General features: G+C 37.0%; 2 protein-coding genes across 2 annotated transcripts; both read right to left on the bottom strand.

The window, feature by feature from the left end:
* Positions 1-1,526: 1,526 nt before the first annotated feature.
* On the bottom strand, positions 1,527-9,287 carry LOC140155579 (uncharacterized). Its single transcript, XM_072178482.1, has 4 exons — positions 9,150-9,287; positions 6,960-7,107; positions 3,846-5,288; positions 1,527-3,614 (listed from the first exon to the last, which is right to left on the bottom strand). Exons 2-3 carry the CDS (start codon positions 7,039-7,041, stop codon positions 3,874-3,876), a joined length of 1,497 nt encoding a protein of 498 aa, XP_072034583.1. The 5' UTR covers positions 7,042-7,107; positions 9,150-9,287; the 3' UTR covers positions 1,527-3,614; positions 3,846-3,873.
* On the bottom strand, positions 9,146-15,236 carry LOC140154595 (zonadhesin-like). The gene is made up of 4 exons (XM_072177163.1): positions 15,171-15,236; positions 13,233-13,404; positions 10,997-11,215; positions 9,146-9,366 (listed from the first exon to the last, which is right to left on the bottom strand). Exons 1-4 carry the CDS (start codon positions 15,234-15,236, stop codon positions 9,146-9,148), a joined length of 678 nt encoding a protein of 225 aa, XP_072033264.1.
* Between the last annotated feature and the right edge of the window lie 909 nt (positions 15,237-16,145).

The following is a 16,145-nucleotide window of genomic DNA, read 5'->3' as shown; positions in this document are numbered from 1 at the left end:
GCTGTTCCAAAAATTCCATGAAGAAATTTGCAATGATGGGGCTGACTGGGCTGCCCATCGCGGCGCCAAACCGTTGCCTGTATATGACACCTCTGAATTCAAAATAGGTGGTGGTCAATATAAATTCGAGGAGATCGATGATGTCTTCAACTTTGAGTTTGGTGCGCAATTTTAGATCTTTGTCCTCTATCAGTCTTTTCTTAACTACATCTAGGGCCTCCTTTATTGGCGTGTTTGTGAACAAGGATACCACGTCATGCGAGTTGAAAATTTCATTGTCCTCAATACACACTCCACTAAGATCCTCCGCTAATTCTTTCGAATTTTTAACGTGGTGTTCTGTGGTACCGATCAAAGGATTGAGCAAATCGGCAAGGGCTTTGGATGTCTCATAGCCGAGGGAGTCTGTATAATCGACGATTGGTCGTATTGGGTTACCTTGTTTGTGGATTTTTGTGGTACAATAGAGACGTGGTGTATTTGCCGTGGTAGGGTACAGAAGCTTATATTGTTTGACCCACTTTTGAAGACTGGAAGTAAGACTACTCAAAACCGGAAGCCAGTTTCCCGGGAAAGTGGATCAGATGCTCACATCTGATGAAGTCCTCCGACGAGATGGACGAAATATTAGTAAGTAAAACTTACTGGTTTTGACAAGCAAAATTACTAATTTGATTTGATGAACAAACCTGATGAATCTATTCACTTAAAAAAATATATTTGACCGACCAAAGTTACCCCGCTGACCGGTTTTGCGGTTCTTGAGATAAGGCTAATGTTAAGTTTTGGGCGTTATATCTTCCTGAGAAAATCCATGCATATGGATCACAAATGATACCCCTTATCAGGCAGAATGGTAGTCAGTCGATGCCTATTGTTAAACAAAACCCACTCAGTCACTTAATTAGGCACTTGAAACGATCGATTTCGGTGTTGAAATAAGCAACATTTTAGTTACCCCTTTTTAAAAATTCAAAAATATCCAAGTGCTGTGTTATTTGTAGAGCGCTATAGAAATGTGCTTTAATAAATAATCCAAGCACTATGTTTTAACAGACATTACTGTAGGAAAAAATAATGCTTTATATTTAAGCGACATAATTAATTTCATAGCAAAAAGGTTTATCTCTGAAATGTGCTGAATTCTACATGTATCAATCGACTTTTATTAGGGCGACTATGCATAATAAAAGAAGCTGGTGACCACCATTCTGAGTGTTATATCAAGCCTCATAATCTCCTTTATAGAACTCATACCATTCCTCTTGTGTGTCAGCTTTATTTGGCTCAGCATTTGAGTGCAAACTCAGCTAGGCCTTAACTGTCCTACAACCTGTTTAAACATCCGTTCGCTAGTAGAACAGTTTTTGTTCGTCGCGTAAACAAAGAAGATAAAACACATCTTGCATGCTTAAGACTAAAAACAGATTTGATCCACAAAAGGTTGGTAAATATATGTCAAGATACAATAAAAACCAATTTTACATGAAGTCGAGTATCATTAATCAATCATTCACGATATCATATTTGAAGAGGTTTCTGCACACTGACAACAATATGCAAAGAAAATGATTTAATAAGCTAAAACATAACTGAAGCATTACTGGTTAACATATTACATGATAGCCTTAATAAATAATAATGTATGTTTAATGTTTATTCTGTAAGTCGTAGGGCTACTCAGTTCCCAACAAACACAAAACGTTAAAAAACATTTTGAAACTTGCTACAAAACATTCCAACAAAATGTTATTAAAGTGTTGACAAAACTATTTTGCCCAAATGTTTTTACAATAGCGTTTTGATAACATTTATTATGTTTATAAGATGTTGTTATACTGTTTTGTATCATATATGTTTCAGCAACGTGTTAATAATTAAATGTTATAAAACGTTTAGACAAAATTTTTGTTTTGTTTGATGGGTTTGGGCCCTAATATGATGCAAGAATTAATGGCATTATCGCTTTTGTAATATTTGAATTGACCTTTCGCTAAATCCCATAAGCCTTTGCGAGTACACCTGAGATGGCGTCACGCTGATGCGCACATCATTACTGCAAACTTCACGGCTTTGAAATGTTCAGAAACGATGTTTGCTAAACGATTTGCACATCGGCGTGACGTCAAGTGAAAGTGACGACATTCCATGTGTACTCGCAAAGTCTTATGGGATTTACCGAAAAGGTCAATTGTTTGAATTAACCGTGACTCGATATGATTTTTATACAGAGTTCACAAAATGTAAGCCCTAAAGACAATCCAACCCAAAAATACTCGACCAATTGTCTTGTTTTCAATGTTTGGATTACAGCCTGACTTAGCATCAAGTGAGCGGGTTTTTTGGGGTTTTTTTTCACTGAGAATTACAGCCATTAGGTTATAACATTTACCCAACTGTAATTTGGTCGGAAATTTCATAAATGGCTGTATTTCTCAGTGAAAATAATAAAAGATGGCACCAAAAAAACCCCGCTCACTTGATGCATAACAAATCAATCTACGTGTCAAACTTTAAAACAAGAGAATTGATATAATCGAGTAGTTTTGGATACATTTCTGGGTGGGACTTACATCTTGTGAACACTGTATTACATTGTGCGTAAGTGTGCACTGCATTCAACCGTTTAGTCTGTTCATTTACCTTTTTTCTGAGACTATTAACTTGCTATTATATAGTGACATATTCAATAGTGAACTTATAATATTTCTCAAACCAAAGGAATAATAATAAAAATAATTAATTAAGTCATTCTTAATTAGTAACACTTTTCTGTAATTCTTAGAATCCTTTGCAGAGGATGAGCACATCGTTACTGCACAGGTTGAACTGCACAGTAACCATGGTAACGATTTACTACATAATATTTTTAATGATTTAACTATTTACAATATATTACTTTTATAGATAAGATAAAATGTTTCGTATATATCCCTCAATCCACCAAACCAAAAAATACCCGCAACTTTCTACTAGAGTGTCTTCTAAGTTATAATTAAAAGTTCTTACTTTGAATTTATACAATTTTAACCTTTTATTCTAAACATGTAATGAATTAAGCTGAATTTATACTCAATCGCTTTTACAGAAAAGCGATTTTCACGCATGCTCAATGTTTATTTACATTTCCAGAGCGTCAAGCCGATCAATCGATTCAAATCGCTGAGGCAAAAACGACGTCGCTTTTGCAAGTTGAAGAAATCTCAACTTCCCAGCGATATCGCTTGACACGTGAATGCGTCAACCAATCATATACAACCATCTGAATCTATTATTTTGCTAATTAATTTACCTTTCTCGATTATTAATTTTTGGTGATGAATTAATTCAAAGCAATAATTATTGACAGCAACTGATGTTTTAAAAATGTATTTTGTGGCATTTAGAATATTTTAATTGTCGTCTGCAATCGCTATCGCCGTGATAAGTATAAATGCAAAAGCGACGAGCGATGCATCGCAAAATTCGGCGATTGCAAATCGTTTTTTCAAAAGCGATTAATCGCATCGCTCGGCGATCGTATATAAATTCAGCTTTAAAATAATTTGACCATTACTTTTCTTTATTTTGTCAATGATTATCGTAAATATCTTTCTTGCCGTCAGTTCTTCAAGCTGTAATAAAAAATGGAAAAAATAAACAGAAAAAAAGTTTGGAGCATTAATAATAAAGAATTATTTTAGTATTCTTTAATAACAAAGATTTATTTTAGTGTTATTTTCTGTGGTGCTCTCTATTATGTTAAAATCAGTGCGATTGCCCGTGTGATTGGCAGTGTTCGATATTCAAAGTGATAACCGATCTATGTATATGTTCAACAGGCATAGAGAATAAATCATGCTTACCTTACATCTACTTCTATGAACAATTCTTCTACATCTTTGATCCACTCTTCTTCTTTGATCCACTCTTCTTCTTTGATCCACTCTTCTTCTTTGATCCACTCTTCTTCTTCTTTGATCCACTCTTGTTCTTCTTGACACTCTTGTTCTTCTTGACACTCTTGTTCTTCTTTGATCCACTCTTGTTCTTGACACTCTTGTTCTTCTTTGATCCACTCTTGTTCTTGACACTCTTGTTCTTCTTTGATCCACTCTTGTTCTTCTTGACACTCTTGTTCTTCTTTGATCCACTCTTGTTCTTCTTGACACTCTTGTTCTTCTTGACACTCTTGTTCTTCTTTGATCCACTCTTGTTCTTGACACTCTTGTTCTTCTTTGATCCACTCTTGTTCTTGACACTCTTGTTCTTCTTTGATCCACTCTTGTTCTTCTTGACACTCTTGTTCTTCTTTGATCCACTCTTGTTCTTCTTGACACTCTTGTTCTTCTTTGATCCACTCTTGTTCTTCTTGACACTCTTGTTCTTCTTTGATCCACTCTTGTTCTTCTTGACACTCTTGTTCTTCTTTGATCCACTCTTGTTCTTCTTGACACTCTTGTTCTTCTTTGATCCACTCTTGTTCTTCTTTGATCCACTCTTGTTCTTCTTTGATCCACTCTTGTTCTTCTTGACACTCTTGTTCTTCTTTGATCCACTCTTGTTCTTCTTTGATCCACTCTTGTTCTTCTTTGATCCACTCTTGTTCTTCTTGACACTCTTGTTCTTCTTTGATCCACTCTTGTTCTTCTTGACACTCTTGTTCTTCTTTGATCCACTCTTGTTCTTCTTGACACTCTTGTTCTTCTTTGATCCACTCTTGTTCTTCTTTGATCCACTCTTGTTCTTCTTGACACTCTTGTTCTTCTTTGATCCACTCTTGTTCTTCTTGACACTCTTGTTCTTCTTTGATCCACTCTTGTTCTTCTTGACACTCTTGTTCTTCTTTGATCCACTCTTGTTCTTCTTTGATCCACTCTTGTTCTTCTTTGATCCACTCTTGTTCTTCTTGACACTCTTGTTCTTCTTTGATCCACTCTTGTTCTTCTTTGATCCACTCTTGTTCTTCTTTGATCCACTCTTGTTCTTCTTGACACTCTTGTTCTTCTTTGATCCACTCTTGTTCTTCTTTGATCCACTCTTGTTCTTCTTGACACTCTTGTTCTTCTTTGATCCACTCTTGTTCTTCTTTGATCCACTCTTGTTCTTCTTGACACTCTTGTTCTTCTTTGATCCACTCTTGTTCTTCTTGACACTCTTGTTCTTCTTTGATCCACTCTTGTTCTTCTTTGATCCACTCTTGTTCTTCTTGCTACTCTTGTTCTTCTTGCTACTCTTGGTCATCTTGCTACTCTTGTTCTTCTTGTTACTCTTGTTCTTCTTGCTACTCTTGTTCTTCTTCTTTGGTTCTGATAAATAAAGGGTAGTAAGAAAATACATAATAAGAGGAAAATATCTGAAAAGTTAATTTGAAACCAGGGGCAAGAAAAATATTTGAAAACGCGGATGGGAATTTGGATTTGGCCTTTTGCATTGTCTCGGGAGTAGTATGTTATTTCCTTTGGCTTGAATGTTATACTCTCAATAGCAGTACCCAGGCGCTCCTACCGAGAGGGGGGAGGAAGGGGGTCTGGTGAAAGGTGAATTTTGCCGCCCTCTTCAACAGGCCGAAAAGGTTGAACCAATTGCTAAAGAAATCAGGTTTTACGATTTTTGGGTAAAAATGTCCAAATTTGTCATGTTTGTGGAAGAAAATCCCGTTTCACAAAACTGCGCCCTGAAAAAGTCCACTTTTTCAGCACCCCCATAAAAAAAATCCTGCGTACGGGCCTGTATCTTAATAGATGAATTCCATTTTTACTCTTTCCTCCTGATAATAGAGAATAAGAAGAAAAATAACACCAACATATGGAATAGGAATATAACTCAAAATATAATATCCGTCAACAACACTAATATTTCTAATATTTTTATCCAAATGTGCCAGACAAACCATTCTCTGTCATCAGAGGTGAAATCCCTGGTTGAAGGTATACGGGGATGTGCCACGGTTTTGGGGTACCTTTTCAGCAATTTTGGTATATCGATGGGTGGGTTGTCACACCAATGCGCCCAATTGAGCACATTTGGGCAAAAATGCCCCTAAAAGTGCCCAATTAGGGCAAATTTGGGTGCTTTTTGTGAAAAATTGGTATACTGATGGGTGCCAAAAACCGCAAAAAGTAGGTATAGAGAAAGTCAGCATACGAAAGTCTGCGTGGCACATCCCCGTAAATTTTTTCGAAGACCCCGGGGCTATTACCAGATTCGTTTGATCACTCTACCTCATGATAGTAGTTTTACAAATTTTAATCATAAAAAGCTATAGCATTTGAAAAATTTTTGTTTAAGAATCTATACCATGTATACTAGGGGTTATAACCAATTATTGTATTTTGAAAACAATGTCTCACGAGCACTAAATTGTTAAGCATGTGTATAAGCCTCCAACTACACCAACGTCTGATAAAATGTATTTACACGAACGCACCCGACACAAAGATGAAATTGTACAATGTCTGTGTTTGTTCTATACTTCTGTATGCTTCGGAATGCTGGACTGTCACTAAAGAAGATGAGTCCAGATTAGATGCATTTATCACGAGATGCCAAAGGAAAATTCCTCGCATCAAAATAGACACGGCATATTACCAGCGACTTCATAAGAGCCATGAAAAGCAACAGATCGAAGCTCAATAGCAGTTGATTGGCCATCTGCAGAGAATGGACGAGTGTCGCATCCCTAGAACACTCTACATCAGGAATCCCACCCACGGAAAAAGAATACATAGTCAAACTAGAACCACCCGGAAAAACGTTATTCAAAGGGACTTAGATAGACTTGGCACCAGGCGGACTGTGGAAGAGTCTAAAGTTTCTACCGATGACTGGTATTATTGGACCATATGGAAGTTTCTCTTACGTCAGGCAACAAGTGCAGAAATGCATAATGCTGCCTGGCAGATAGGTAGGTATGTATGTATGTGTGTATGTATCCCGGGGTATGTATGTATGTATGAATGAATGAATGCACTACTTACCCTTTCCAGGAAAGCAACCACGTCTGCCGCCTTTCATTCTACAAGAGGTACCAGCTTCACATTTCGACTTTACTAATTTCATCTTGCCTCCTGGGTTGTCGCAGGTGGCTTTCTTTTTACATTTCCTATCCCACACGTTTTCGTTAAGCTTCATGTGAAAGGAAAAAAGTGTCATGTTAAATGTGCAATGTAAAGAAAGAAGAAGTAAGGTACTGCACGAAATTATCACAGGCTTCACAGGGTGTATCGCGCATATTTAAAATTTTTACCTAGCCGCAACATTAACATCAACTTCGTATGATTTTTCTGCTACGTTTCACCCTCATCAAATCTCTTTCAAGTATACATATATTCCGATGGGGAATTGCGGACATCACGTGGACCAACCCAATTTCTTACAGTATATTTATATTATATGAAATAAAGGTTTTGAATATTTTGAAACGGTTGTGGGCAGTATTCCCCATTCATGTCTATAAAACGTACAAAAATTATTTTTAAGCAACACACTGGACGAAATTTTGGATGAGAAACGGCCAAAATGGAAATAATTTAAATTTTCTCATTCTTTTGGATGAGAAAATCATATTGTTTGTTTTGAGCTCAGCGGGGATTACCAATTCTCACCAGTTTTAATAAGACAATAATGATTGACACACATACCACGAAGTTTCTTATCCAAAAGAATGAGAAAATTCAAATTCTTTTCATTTTGGCCGTTTCTCACAAAAATGTCCGTTTTCTCCCCCGGGGTTTTCTCATTCAAAACTTCTTCTAGTGACAGAAATATCCTTTGCGAAAGACCCGTGTCAATAATGCTCAAAAGGTTGTAAACTGCTCATATAAAGAAAGTCCGCACTTATGCAACCCGTCCTACACCAAAACCTGATGACAATTTGATTTATAAGGTCGTGTGCAGAATCTTGTTAGCTCCAATTTGATACCACATTTTATACCAAACACTCTAGATTCACAGAGATTGATACAAGTATATGAAATGTGATGCATTTTCAAAAGTTGCAAATCAAAACGATGCACGCGATCGAAATTGCTTGCCCATGATGGCCCCTGTCGACTATCCCAAGTGCGCGCTTTATTCAGTTGTTAATTTAAACCGCATGGATCATTGTTACAATGCTTTACTAATGAATACTAGAGCATGATGCGATCGATTTGACTTAGCGGTTGTTTCGGGCATGCCAATGATCTCGCTCTGCATTATTCAACTCTACATGTCCGCGTGATCCTTTTTTCATTTGCAACTTTTACAAATGCACCAAATGTCATATACTGGTATCAATCTCTGTGAATGTAGCCTATAGAGTGCTTGGTACGAAATTTGGTATCAAATTGGAGCTAACATCATGGACACGACCATATCAATCCAATTGTCATAACAAGACCAGGTTTTGGTGTACGAGGGGTTACATAGGTGCGGACTTTCTTTATGTGAGTAGTTTATATTGTCTCCTAATAGTATCGGTCTTCGTCATTTATATTTCGTGAACTGCGCGTAAAGAAGATTCCTGTTATCCCCTGAAGGCAGCATCCAATACATCCGTATACTAATGAATATAAATTTACACCCCATACAAGGTCTATGCCAGCATTACCAGTCATTTTTGTCAACATCCATCTCATAATATAACTAAGGGACCGTTCACAAACAATTGTTAGGGGCCTGATGCAACAATATTTCATCCCCTCTTTTCAGATCTCAAACATTTCAGCCCCCTTTTGACATGAAATTATGGGTCATTCCCATAGAAAAGCATATAAAGTCAATTTTAGTGGGAAAATTTGTTGTCAATTTTTCAGGCCCCTTTAATACTTTTAATGGCCCCCATTTTGCATCAGGCCCCCTAACAAGTGTTTGTAAACGGTCCCTAATTATGATATTTTCGTAGAGTTTCGTCAACTATGAACATTATACTAAGGTGCTAATTTAAAACACTGTACACCTTATTTAAAATTATCATGTAAAGCATTCTAGTGCATTTATCTTTCTAGCTCTGCGGGGCTTTTCTAAATTGGACCTATAGCTTAGTGTGATTTAACACCATGATCTGTCTAGTAGCGTAGCGATAGTAAAGAGTTGTACACTTCCCCCAGGCTCATGATTATTGCACAGCTCCTTACTGCTAATTACGCATCATAATATGATGATATATACATAAATACTTCTCTTACCTTGAAGTATTTCGTAGTCCTTTGACTTTAAGTGTGCATCCACACTGGTCTTCTTTGACACACTCATCATCACTCAACACGTATCCTTTATTGCATTCGCATCCTTCAACACGTTTCTTCTTTCTTGCGAGGCACTTTTTCTGTTTACCGCAGGTCTTTGGACATGGTGACATTTGTAGACTGTATTTGGAATTGGCTGGGCATTTCTTTATTTGAGCTGAAAAAAAGAAGAAAAATTGGCATACCATTCTTGAGTTAAGCTAAATTTATCCTCGATCGCCGAGCGATTGCGATGCACCGCTTTTGGAAAGAGTTGGGCCGAATTTCGCGATGCATCGCTCGTCGCTGTTGCATTTATAAGATTTTATACTAATATCACGACAATAACGATTATTGATTATAGACGGCATTTAAAATGTTCCAAATGCCACAAAATATATTTTGAACCTCATTGCTGTCAATATTATTATTGATTGTAATTAAAAGGGCATTTCGTGATCCACAGCCTCATCCCCCACTTTTCTCAAAAAGTTGAGATTTTTATATCACTGTAAACCTCTGGCTACATAATGTTTATGTACCAAAAATTTCTTGCAGATTAATTCGTTTAGCAAAGATATAGTGAAATTTGAATTTCGTTCTGGTATACCAGAACGAAATTACAACACATGTCTATGGAGCAGCGTAATACACATAATCATGCATAACTCGCAAACGATAAATCGGAATCAACTGAAATTTTGGGATTAAGCTTTTTTCGTGGACATCTACTGAAAAATGTCATCAAAAGAGGATGCTATAGCTAAAATATTAAATTCTCGATCATTAAAGCCAACTTGGGTAGGCCTACGCACAGTTATTTGCGTCGAGCGTACTACGCAAATACCGGCGCTTACGGCGCAAACACAGCTTTTGAGAATTGACCAATCACACGGTCGTTGCTAGGCAAGGTCAAGGTTTGGTCATGCAGGTCGCGCGATCGTGTTATTCTATGAAAAGTACGCTGACGCAGAAAATGAGCATAAGAGAATTGGTCATAGTAAGGCTTTCTGGTTCTGAACCCTGGCAATATTTGGACGCCCGAACTATAATAGACACCCTATGCCCTGGTTCGAACCTGGGCAGAGCACTTCTGTTTAACTTTTGATTTTATTTGAACTCAGTTTATATTTTTTTTAAATCCCACACGATTTCGGTCAAATTTCAGTTTAGCTATTAAAAGATATTAGTAAAGAACTGTCAGGAAGGTTGTCTGGTTATTTGAAGTAGAAATAATGAGGTAAAATGAAATAAATCTTGTTGATCTTGACCACTGACCACATGACCTGGGGTCTTCTATGGGGTTAGTTAATAGAACATTTAAGTTGATCTGGACAATAAATTTGGCTTATTCCAATTAGGTGTTAGCTGCGGTTTCAGTTGAGACAGGTGTTAGGTTTGGGGAAAAATCATTGGTGTATTTTGGCTGATCTTATGATTTGATATGCATACGCAATACGCATTAAGAAAAACATTGCGGGAAGACCGAGGCAAAATAAATATTTATAAATGACCGGCCTATACACACTCTCATAACAGAACAAGAGAGAAGAAAGCGCTACGTTAGGGGGTTCGAACCTTCCACCTCTCGCAATAAAACTCAAGGTGTTAACCACTTTACCATCACAACCTGTTACACTATACTCAGACTTTTTTTGCAATCTTATTTCTCATTCAGAGTCTCACTCAACAATAATCTTTTTTTAACTTTTAGCAATTCGGTCAAATGAGGTGATATTAATCGAAATACGGACAGGGTCGGTTGCTATTTTATGTTTGCTATCAGATTAATGAAGTTTTCAACTTACGACACTTAGCTGCATCTCGCCATGCCTCCAGTATGCCACCTTCCTCTAGGCAAGTATCAACAAAGTTTGTGTAAGCATTACACGCGACGATTTTAGCCTCTTCATGTTTCTCCTTCGGGCCAAGATGATCATCCTTTGACAAGACACCACAAATGTCTTCTACGCAACCTTTCTCTAATGCCGGACCATCCACCTTGGGTTGACAACCACTTAATGGACCTAGTTGGCAAATAAAATAAATAAATAAATAATATATAAATAAATAAAATGAACAAAGTAAACAAATCAATTAATTAGTTAATTAATAACAAATAAAAACAATTAGTCATAGCCATAATCTCACGCAGAAAGTGAACAACAATGGCAAGTGTATCTGAATACAGTAGCAATCAATTGGTCAACTTTTAAATAATTAAACTACGATTGTACTCTAAGCAACTAATTAATACCTTAGGATTTGAGCCGTCAATCATGGTCTAGGATATTAAGGGCTCAGATAGGGACATATCCACATTATTTTTTTGGGGGAACTTTGAGCACAGCAGACCCACCAAATTGCAAATACGAGGAATATCCTTCTGATATCAAATAATTTTGCTTTTTGCGATATAATATAAATTGGATGACAAATTACTAAAAAATTAAATTAAGTTTAAAAAAACGTAACTTAATAAATTTATAAATATATGTACTTAAAGTGTATATAGCTGGAATGAAAAGCCCATAGAGATGATGGATCATATGAAATATTTGACCTTTTGTATTGAAGATTAACATTTTTTTCCAAAACAGTGTACATACACTTTAAGCACATATCATTAGATTTATAAAATTTACGTCGATGACGGTTAAATATCAGAAATACAAAAATATAAATTTTTTTCATTATATGCCATAGCATTTGTATATATTACAGGGTGTCCCAGAAAAATTACCGGTTGAATAAATTTGGCCATCAGTTGAAAAATAAACAAATGTAATGCGTCGCTCATTTTATTGTGCATCATACTCAAATTTGATTCGGTTGACTGGTGGCGAAGAAATTACATAATGCGCACATCAATGCAGTTCATTCCAAGTTTGGTGTTTTTTTTTCAAACTCTCTCTACCCATCCTAAGGTCCTAAAGTTTGTGTATCTCATTAAATTTGGTCCTTATTATCTACAATCCGACGGTGTTATGTTATTCATGATTTCACTGAAGATGAATAACAGTTTGTCCGAGAAAACTTTGATTTCTGCATTTGGAAGCTTTCCAGCTTTAATTCTGTATGTTGTGCAAATTTGTTATATTGTACCTTTCGAAATAACATTTGGGCCAAGAATAACAATGATCAAGTGCTTACAGCTTTACGTTTGATTTTTGATATCACCCAATATTATATACATGTATTATGCATTACTATTTCTTGAAAACATCCAATAAACATTGTGTGTGAGAAAACTTCCGGGGAAAACTTATTAGCCAGCTAGAATTCTTCATACAATAAGTACCGAGCATTACATGCAAGATTTCATTTTTAAAATCGTGCAGTTTTTCAAATTTGAATAAAACCTGGCGATCGGAGTGTTATCGTCAGAGCACCTCGGACTACCTCCCCCCTTACAAGTGTTTGTGAATGGTTCCTTACATTGGGGTACTAATAGCAACACACAGCACATCTTAGAACTGTTTTTGATTACGTGTTAATCCAATGGCGACGTCATAAATGGAAATATTTATGTGGTCTCCCCTGGCTTAAACCTGGGGCCCAAGGTCAATTTAGGTCAAATCCAAGAGATATATAATAAAAGACAGAGATAAAAAGACTTTTTCGCGTCTGACGTCACTATCAATCAAATTCCTTACGATCTTTAATTGGTTAATAGGGTGCAAAAGGCAGGTCGATTCATCTGGTGCCGATCGGAGAAAAGGAATAGCAGGAAAATTATGTACTTTTGCAAGGCAAAAAGCAACTTTTCTAGGCATTGTTCACATGGTGCCTTCGTAAAAAGAAAGTTTCCTACTATAAAGACCTAACTTTTGAGATGGTTTGCATGTTTGAAGGTGAAAAATTAACAATAAGACGCCCAGTTATACCGCCGCGTTCAGCAAGTCATCATCACGACACTTGTAAACAAACCGTGCTCGAGACAGATGACGTCAAACGCGATAAAGTCTTTGTATCTCTGTCTTTCATTATACCAGATAATCTTTAGTGTCATATGAAATACTCCATTTGCATTTCCAAAATTACCTTCTACAGCTGTCATCATGTTACACATTTTTTGGGCTCTCGCTTTGTGTTCTTCATTGTCACACAGCTCATCTGGAGGACTGTCATCATTTGGTAGACTCGCACCCGGGCACGTCGATTTATCCGTCACCCAACTGTTACCAAATTTATTCGCCTCTCTCTCGGACGCAAGCTGTAAGGTGAGACATTTTACAGATCATTTAATATCGTTATTAAAAAGGAAAGTTTTTCCATTTGGGGTTTATGAAGTGTAGTGTTTAAATTAAAATGTACACTATTAGAGTACATCACCTGGATTCTTGATAAAGGCCATAGTGCCGAAATGTTGGATACAACTCGGAGTACTTTGCAACATCACCAGTCCATTATTTCTCTCTCCTATATAATACATTTGGACTAATACTATGCTGAAAAGTAATGTTCAAATCGGAAGTAGCAACTTTTTGTTCAACATTTTATTGAGCTTTCAGTGAGAAACAAATTTTTATATATAAAATAATAATGATAGTTTTGTGAATATTCTCAGTCATCCAGGTAGACAAACATAATAAAATGAATATTAAATCTGTTCATCTGGACTTACTATTTTTGATAGCGACAGTATCGCGTCTCATCCAAGACGCATCATCAGGCTGACTGATCAGGTTGTTGACTATTGATCTGTGAAACACTTGATGGTATGACGTCACGGGAGGAACATTCGCTCAACAGAGGAGGGGGACTTCGCCACAACCTGTCAAGGACCTACGACGCAGCAATCCGGAAACTACCCCGGCGACTCTCCTGTGACGTCATACCATCAAGTGTGTCACAGATCAATAGTCAACAACCTGATCAGTCAGCCTGATGATGCGTCTTGGATGAGACGCGATACTGTCGCTATCAAAAATAGTAAGTCCAGATGAACAGATGTAATATTCATTTTAATAATGATAGTAATGAAGCTTCTAATAACTCTAAATAGACCAGATTATATTACATGATTACATGATTATACTCACAATAATATTATATAAAACAACACAAGAATCCAGATAGAAAAAACCCGGTTGCAGTAAAACAATGTAAACCAAACTAGACCATGGCGAATCGTTTACAGGGATGGTCTTCGTGCTTGCCAAATCGCCCTGAACACGCATGCTGTTCAAAATCACGCCTCACATTGAACAATTTTATGTTCAACAACGGTCACTACATCCAATGTACAGACCCTGCCATGGTAACAACATTTGCACCATCGTATGCAAATCTCTTCATGGGCCATCTGGAACAACAGATACTATCTTCCTCTCATTTGAAACCATTCCCCAACTCATGGAACCGCTTCATCGATGACATACCGTAAAACCTCGTCTACAAGCATATATAGTGTGGTTTTTTTTAAATAAAATAACTTGTTTGTATATGCTTGGATCAGTAATGTATTTGCACAAACTTCATAATGGCGCCTGGATTAACTTTCATCAGAAGAACTCTATATGCCTGTAGACGAGGTTTTACGGTATTCTTCATGTGGACCGACACCGAGGCCAACCTATCTGATTTTCACCATCATCTCAACTCCTCTCACAGTACTATCAACTTCACCTTTGATTCCTCTACAACCTTTCTTGACGTTTCTATCTTCTTCGACTCTGAATTGCTTTCAACGCAACTTTATTCCAAACCCACCGAATCTCATATTTATTTGTCTCCCAGGTCATGCTATCCACCACATACTTTCAAAGGGGTGGCTTAATAGCCAGGCCCCTCTTGCCAAAAGGATATGCTCTGAGGAGGCACAGAAGGAACACATGGAGAGAAAGATTGATATAATTCTGGAAGATTAATTATACCAAATATGCATTTCCTCGCTGCATTCAATGAAATGGAGGGAGTAAACAGGGTAAACGCCCAATACGTTCCTTAAAAACAATTTGAACCCCAAAATTTTCTTACCTGTTCTCCTGTACGAGTGGTGAAGTCATTGCCCTTTTTTTTTTTTATCGTCCACACAAACCACATATTTGGTCCTTGTATCTTTCACCGATGTTAACCTTAAAATTCCACTTCCCATTCCATTCAATGGTTAGACCAAAGTCACACTCAATCACCTGTGTTATTGAAATTAATGTGCATCAGTGAGAAAGCTGTTAGTCCAATAAATCGAATCATTATATTTATAGCTTGGTACTAAAATAATCACCAACACCAGCACACTGCATGGTGTATTGTTCTATTGTGTCCGATTTGTAATCCTGTGTATAATTTTGGTTTCTTTTTGAGGCCAGTTTACGTTCTGATGTGTAATCGATCAGCAAGAGCATTCAATTTATTTGATTACATCGACGGCTAAAGTGTTCCTTTTGTCCTTTCGGCTACTCAAGCACACCTTTATGAGAACAAAAAATACCTTTCGTTCAAGTAGACGCTTTCAAGCGACTTTCGTTTGATCACTTATTGACAGTACTCTGCCTGGTGAAGCGTTAATACGCTGTCATATCAGTTACCGATTTAATGGCGGAACTCTTTTGTCATGAACAAAAGGTACATCGGTAATTTACTAGCTCCATGACCAACACCCACAGATTATTAAATCCATAAAGCTTTAACCCAATCAAACTTCACATTGCACACATTGCACGATCAATTGCACAAGTCGCTGAGAGTACCTTCGCATCAGTTGCGGACTTGGTGATACGTGAAGCGGAAATGATTCTGATATATCCTAAGGGGTGGTGCAATAATTTGAACGGATCACTCTCATTCAGCGTGTACAGAAAAGCTACTCACACTGATCAGTAAAAATTTCAACAGCCATCAACCTCTCGAGCACAAACTGGGTGTTATAAGAACACTAAAACACCGTGCCAAAGTAATTTCCTCTGATCATGAGAGTCTAGAACAAGAACTTCATCATGTTCAACTTGTAGC

Source organism: Amphiura filiformis, chromosome 6, assembly GCF_039555335.1.
Source record: "Amphiura filiformis chromosome 6, Afil_fr2py, whole genome shotgun sequence".
Taxonomy (NCBI): Eukaryota; Metazoa; Echinodermata; class Ophiuroidea; order Amphilepidida; family Amphiuridae; genus Amphiura; species Amphiura filiformis.
This window is presented reverse-complemented; position numbering and strand designations above follow the sequence as displayed.

What these genes read in the sequence shown, in the direction of transcription:
- LOC140155579 (XM_072178482.1), bottom strand. Translation starts at nt 7,041, where the DNA reads ATGAAATTAGTAAAGTCGAAATGTGAAGCTGGTACCTCTTGTAGAATG. An exon ending in TGGTTGCTTTCCTGGAAAGG is followed by an intron (nt 5,289 to 6,959) that starts GTAAGTAGTGCA and finishes TTTATTTATCAG; the next exon opens with AACCAAAGAAGAAGAACAAG.
- LOC140154595 (XM_072177163.1), bottom strand. Translation starts at nt 15,236, where the DNA reads ATGTGGTTTGTGTGGACGATAAAAAAAAAAAAGGGCAATGACTTCACC. An exon ending in CCACTCGTACAGGAGAACAG is followed by an intron (nt 13,405 to 15,170) that starts GTAAGAAAATTT and finishes CTCACCTTACAG; the next exon opens with CTTGCGTCCGAGAGAGAGGC. An exon ending in GCGAGATGCAGCTAAGTGTC is followed by an intron (nt 9,367 to 10,996) that starts GTAAGTTGAAAA and finishes TCTTTTTTTCAG; the next exon opens with CTCAAATAAAGAAATGCCCA.